We start from the raw sequence: 6,878 nt of genomic DNA on the forward strand, positions 1-6,878 counted from the left end.
GAACAAGTTTTGGAGAGATATGAGGTAAAACAAAGCATTATTCTTTCCAAACTCTCTAGACACAGGCTGCACAAATAGCAGCATCTGTCCAATTAAGCTTGTGGTTAACCTGGTCGCCCTGCATTGAAATCTATGCAGGCATTTATCAACTCCATCTCTGAACCAAATGCTGAAGCTAAATCCAAGTGTTATTCTACTAGTTGGAGAAAGATAACAGCATGTTGAAAGTAGCTTGGTAGAATTAGCATCTCAAATCAAAACTACCTGTTTGACAAGCATCCAGACAAACCAACAAGAGTTTTGCCTCTAGATTTCGGAGCCGGACCAAGTTGGGAGGTTCGGAAAAAGGATCTGATCATATAAGGTAGTCAAGCATGCCAGCCTATCACTTCATGGCTCCATGAACTAACAAGAATCATCAGTTTGTTCCTTGACAAGAAAACTAACCAACTGATAGTCTGATACCACATTTGAGAAGAAACATGCTTTTCCCTGGTAGGAGTCATTCACTAATAGAGGTGAAGATAAATAGTTGTTATCTGAAAACTAAGCATTATAAAAAGTTATAAGTTGTCATCTCAAACATATCAAACCAGCAGAAAACAAAAGCAATTCCTTTCAAATGCGGATGTGCATATAGAAATTTGACCTTGATGTCATTTAACAAACATATTTAATGTATCCAAAAAGCCACATTGTCAAGTACTTCATGATCAACAAGTCAAGTAGTAAATAAGTAACTAGAAGTTTCCAAATTGCACCAAAGCAAGTTTAAAAGATAATGATAATACTAATAACTCAGGACACATCAACCAGTCTCCTGCTCAAATTCATCACCCTCAGATTCCTCCACATTATCTGCATCATCATCTTCTGCATCAGCATCGAAGTCTTCTTTGTAATCGAGGGTTGTTTTCCCAATAACCACCAGGTTGCTATTTGTCTTTCTAATTTCACTCCACTGCAGATGAGACATTTAGAAGTTATTAATTAAACCATTAGAGTGGATCAGAATATAATTGCTACAGAAGTGGAAAAAATAATGCGAAGGAATGATAAACAAATGTCCTCTGTTCATGTCCAAATCACAATTGGCCATAAAAACATGTGAAAGGTTATCTACTTTGAGCCAAGTTAGCACCAAAGTTTGAAGCGAAAAGCCCAACCAATCTATTTTGGCTGAAATATACAAGTTTCAGTTAAACCAAGCCAGAATTAATTTTAGTCAGTCTTAGCTGAAATTAACCATTTTAACAAAAACAATTGAAAATGGCCATAGATGCTTCATTTAAGCATTACTTTGGTATATATTTATCAAATTGGTTCATTACTTCATTTTTTTTAAAGAAGGAGAGTGTTATTTTCAAATTATTTTTCCTTTTTTAGTTAAAAGAGGGAATATTTATTGATGGATAATACATATAACCTTTCAGAAATATTCTTTTAAAAATTTAGCATGGATTTGTGACACTTATTAGAAAATTGGAAGAACTTGAGAGCTCAATATTACAATATTTATAAGAAAGCCAACTTTTCATAAATGTAAAAGGTTATTTTTTTGTGTGTTTTGAGAGATTTATCTTATGGGATAAAAGAGAAAGGTGGTTCATGTAGTAGAGAAGTTTCTTGAATAGTGACTTAGAAGATTAAAGCCTAGATTTACCAAATAATATCTTCAAACTTATAAGCAATTAAATGAGATATATGCAATCACAATGTTATCTCAGACTATGTAAATTGTACACTACTTGGCACTTGATATGATGGTAACCATAATAACATTCATATTTATATGAAATTACACATAGTAGCATTTAGTTCTGTACATATTAAATTGTTAGCTGTTTAACAGTTAAATTGTCATAAAATTATTAAGACCTGATACACATTGTTGACCCCTTCCCAGACAGCTTAAGTTTTTGGGGTCTAGTGGTTAGTTATGGTACCAAAGGCAAAGCTCGTGTTCAAATCCTCATTCAAGTCAAGCTCTTCTTACCACCCAATAATATCTTGAGTCTTCTTTGACTCCTTCCTGGTTTGTTATCAAGTCACTCTTGATTCATTATTGAGTCGTTATAGACTCATTCATGCCTTCACATGTGGGGTCAATGCAGCATGCGAAAAGGGGTGTCCCCTTCCTTAATAGCTGAAGCTTTTGGGGCCTAGATATTAGATGACACAAACAATTCAACCTATTGACATATTCCTGGTTTGTTACCAGGTCATTCTTGACTCATTACCAAGTCATTGTTAATCGTTCATGCCTTCACATGCATGGTCTGTATGCGAGAGGATTTGTTAACACCTGATATACATTGTTGACCCCCTCCCTGACAGCTTACACTTTGGGGGTCTAGTGCTTTGTTAACACAGATAATTCAACATAACATAATTCTTCAAAATTATTATAGGTTTTCTGGACAGAGAATAACACGATATCTCAATGAGAAAGGCAGAAAATTTCAATTAAGGACACTGCGGCAACAAACAAGGCCATCATATTTCCCATATTTTTAATTCTACATGAACAACCTGCTTAGGTTCTTTGTATTCATTTCGATCTGTAACCTAGTATATAATTCTTGAAAAGTTAGTTTGGAAAGAAAATACTATCATTTGTTAAAAAAAAAATTAACAGCATTTTGTGATACTCAAACTATGACTTTTTTTGAAATTCTGCATAAATTTTAGCTAACAGCATGGAATGGATTTTTAGAAGATCGACAAGATTTGATGTTAGAAAGTAATATGCTTTAACAAAAGGCAAACTAGAGACATGACAGCTATGTGAAGAAATCCCACCTAACAATTTAAAAAGGAAAAGATTTTTTCTTCATATACTGGCAATTCAATTACCTTGTCTTATGATTAACTTAAAATATAAGGATGGAAGCTACAAAAACAGAAATTTGTACATCAAAAGAAAGCCAACTAAAACTAGCATAGAAGTGAGAGATATGTGAGGAATTCAGGATAGTCATGCCATGCCCAGTTTTCTTCCATTATCTCTCCACTATTATAATGCAAACTCCCACGGTTGTGGCCCACACATCTCTAACCCTTCATCTCCATTCAGTACATATTTGACTCCATGGTGCCTCTTGAGCAGATTCTCCCTTCACTTTTATCCATCCACATTTTTTAACAGATCAATCCCACCATATTTTCTCTAAAATAACTAAGAAATGAAAAACTACATGAGACTAAACATGTATGAGATAATAGCCATCCATCAAAGCCTCCATTCTCCAAAATAAATCACATGCAATGCAGCAGTCAAATACTACCTATTGCTAATGACTTGACTTGGATACAAGAGGTTTCTGCTACTAAATCTACAGACATTTGAATGGTGCATGGATTCAGTCATTTGAATGCTTTGTACCAATCTTTGAAAGGTTTCTACTGATGGTTTGTATCCATGGTTCGAATTGAGGACCTTCGTACCACCTCAAACTGGCAGTTTGAGGCATTCCGAGCTATACCAGATATGGTATGCCTGATTCGGTACGGGGCATACCGAACCGAGCGATACGAAGCATGCCATACCGATTTGATACTGATACACGGTATAGAGGGTGCACCAACACTCGATACATCGAACTGGCTCCATACTGAATGTACCGACACAATGATAGAGTGGCAATGGTACGAAGTCCAATATCGAGATGGAATACCTGGTACCAGGGGCAGACCAGTGGGGTTTTGCCCCATAGTTCAAGAAACCGGCAAGGAAAAGAGAGGGAGAAGAAAAGAGAGGAAAAGAGAGGGAGAAGAAAAGAGAGGGAAAAAGAGAGAGGGAGGGGGAGGGAGATATAGAGATGCCGGGAGAGGGAGACAACTCTCTCTCTCTCCTCCCTCTCTCTCCCCCTCCCTCCCTCTCTTTTGGCCGAATATTTTTTTCGTTTAAAACAGAGCTCTACCTAGCAATGCTTGCGGACGACTGGAGGAAGAGAAGAGGGCTTCCAAGCCCCCTCTCTCTCCCTCTCTCAACATCTCTCCCCCTCCATCCTCTTTCTCCTCCTCCCTCCCACTCACTCTTTTCTTCTCTCTCCTTCTCCCTCTCCCCCTCCCTCTCTAGTTTTCCTTTATTGGTACACTTTAGAATAGCACGACATAGTACCATACTATGCCGCCAGCCAACTGGCACGGATGCTAGTTCTAGTAATGTGGATCTTGGTTTGAATGCTTGGAATGGATTTAGTGGTTGGATGCTTTATATCAATCAAGGTTTGCAATATTGATACTGAAGCCCATACTAATATCATGCTGGACTACCAGTACACCCGGTATGAGAGTTGGTTTGGTGTACGAGAGTCGGTACAACCCTTCATATGAACTCTCAGTTTAGTATCTATACCGTATGTCCTGTATAGGGTTGTACCCACTAGTACGGTGCATACCAAACCAATGGTTTGTATTAATGGTTGCATTTATATTAATACCGGGTTCATGAAGTCAAAAGATTTTTCACAACAGTCCAATAATGTTGATAGAATGACAACTTCATTCTTAACAAGTACACATTATGAAGTAACCTTGGATCAGTAGGTTTTCATTTGTGTTTCACTAAATGTATTATTTCTTAATCCAGGATGTGAGGTATTCAAATTATCAATCAAGTATTATGCAGATCAAGTTATTTCAAGTTTGGATATTTTTTGTTCCAATCAGGTGTGGGTTTGTGTCTTCAGGCTATTGAATCTCCTTTCTATGCAAAAAATGTTAGCTAAATCAGGAAGGATCAAAATGAAAAATCAGCTGTCAGAATTATATTGCCAGGGGTATTGACACAAAAATTCCAATCTGGACTGTCAGGGAACTTTTGGCAAGGGTGCTAGTGCAAAAATTCAGATCCAGCAATCCAAATTATTGTTAGAAATTTTGGCACTTAAATGGCTGATTTTTTGTTGCAATCAGGCAAAAAGCTGATGGAAAGGGGCATTTGTCCAAAGATTAGCTTTACGAGGGTATATATGCAATCACATATTTGTGGGCTAAATATGCAAATTTGGAATTTTAAAGGAGTATGTATGCATGAAACCGAACAGTTAAATAAGTTTAAGTGCTGATAGCATTATTTTGTTACTTTACTATGGGAATAAATTAGCTAAAGACTTCTAATGAGAAATTAAATCAAACTGTTAATATATTAGCACCAGTGTCCTTTAGACTCAGAAAACCAGATGTTTTCATCATTTGACTATGTGATTCCCTATTCACTACTATTATGCTGATATGTAAAACTGGTTGCTTATAATAGCCTTTGAATATGTCATTGTGTATACCAAATCAACTCAAAATGCACAATGACATATATAAGCATGTACCATGCTGCAAACCTGTATGAAGTTGCATCTCTCTTCCATAGTTTCAGCAGTCTTTAAATCTTTAAATCATGACATACTGATAACTTTATAAAGTTTAAAAATGAGTGGGCAAGTTTCAGAAGGAAAAAGAAAAATTATTCTACATACATTTCAGACTTTACTTAATATGAACTTCGTAAGTATATTGTACAGCAATATGCTTGAAGCATTATGTTCAAAAGTTCTTAAGTGAAGCTTTATCATGAAAAATAGCCAAACCATATGTAATCGTATTAAAAGAATCCATCTATCAATCATCATCTACTGAATACGTTAAAAAAGAGCATGTAGATTAAACAGAGATATGTACTTTTAACTTGTTATTTTCTTAGATTGTTAAAAGATTACATATACATCTTCTGTAGACTTAGTAACTGTCAAACCCCCTTTGTATGTTATATAAACTCAATTATGCCACTTGTTAGCAGATATAATATATGTGATTTACAACTTCTATTTTATTAGTTTCTGCCAAATATCTCATGGGCCTTCATGTATAACCATTAACTAGTATGGAGGTTGCTAAAAAGACCAAAACTACTTTATAGTTTCACTCTTGCAAACTATCAGCATCTTTGCTTTCTTAAACACCCTACAACAAACATATTCCAATGAACCGTGCGACACTGCAGAAACCGTGAACGGACCAGTCCCTGACATATATGACCTTGGAAGTTTGTAATTGTTGGAATGCACTTGAAACGGTAAAAGGTTTATAACCACAAAAACATGCACGAAAATTTACAGAGAAAGAATATATTATCAGCTATGTGTTGTTTGTAACAATGAGCAAAGAAAAACTACGAAAGTCAGAGAGGTCAGAAAAAGAAAGAACGAATGAAAGAAATGCCACCACCTTAGTTTCTGAATTCTGATGAGCAAACGAAATAACAGAAGCAATAAAGGAATTACGACCAGAATCCACTTGAATGAAAATATGATCACCCAGAAATAAAGCACATATTAGGAGCTAGTAATTCTTTTAGCAAAACAGAGGAAAAATCTTCGACTATCATCATCCATCCAGTTAGCATCAGATTCCTAAGTAACTGGGAAAATAAAGATTAAATCCATTTAAACCAATCGAGAGAGATCACAAGCCCTAGTTTAGAAAATTTCGGCAGGAGACTTGAGATTGAAGAGTGGTGGGGAGAGAATGGAGAGGAACAAGCGGGGGTACCTTCTCTTCGAACTCGGATTCCTCCATGGCGAGGAGCAGCTCGTCGTTCTGGGCGAGGGCCCACAGTGGGAAAAGAGTGGAGGAAGGGATGAGGGTGGGCGACGGGAATTGACGCATGAACGCCGGGAACTGGAGCATGATTGCGAGATTCCGGGTGCCGCTGGGGGCGGTGGGCCGGCGGCGGCGGTCGTCGCAGAGAGCGGTCGCCCACCGGGTTTCGTTGCTTAGATTTGGTGCTTGAGTTCGAAATTTTAGACCGTGGCCCCTAACAAATTTTCAGACTATGGCCTTTGGATTCCGTTGCCTTTATCATGCATCCGTTCCCCTTT

At 37.1% G+C, this 6,878-nt stretch overlaps 1 protein-coding gene across 1 annotated transcript; it reads right to left on the reverse strand.

Moving 5' to 3' along the window:
• Nucleotides 1-612: 612 nt before the first annotated feature.
• LOC103697656 (transcription termination factor) lies at nt 613-6,878 on the reverse strand. The gene is made up of 2 exons (XM_008779566.6): nt 6,550-6,878; nt 613-961 (listed from the first exon to the last, which is right to left on the reverse strand). Exons 1-2 carry the CDS (start codon nt 6,685-6,687, stop codon nt 809-811), a joined length of 291 nt encoding a protein of 96 aa, XP_008777788.4. The 5' UTR covers nt 6,688-6,878; the 3' UTR covers nt 613-808.

Source organism: Phoenix dactylifera, chromosome 4 (assembly GCF_051530095.1).
Source record: "Phoenix dactylifera cultivar Ajwa chromosome 4, Ajwa_hap1_PhDact_Kaust_v1.1, whole genome shotgun sequence".
Taxonomy (NCBI): Eukaryota; Viridiplantae; Streptophyta; class Magnoliopsida; order Arecales; family Arecaceae; genus Phoenix; species Phoenix dactylifera.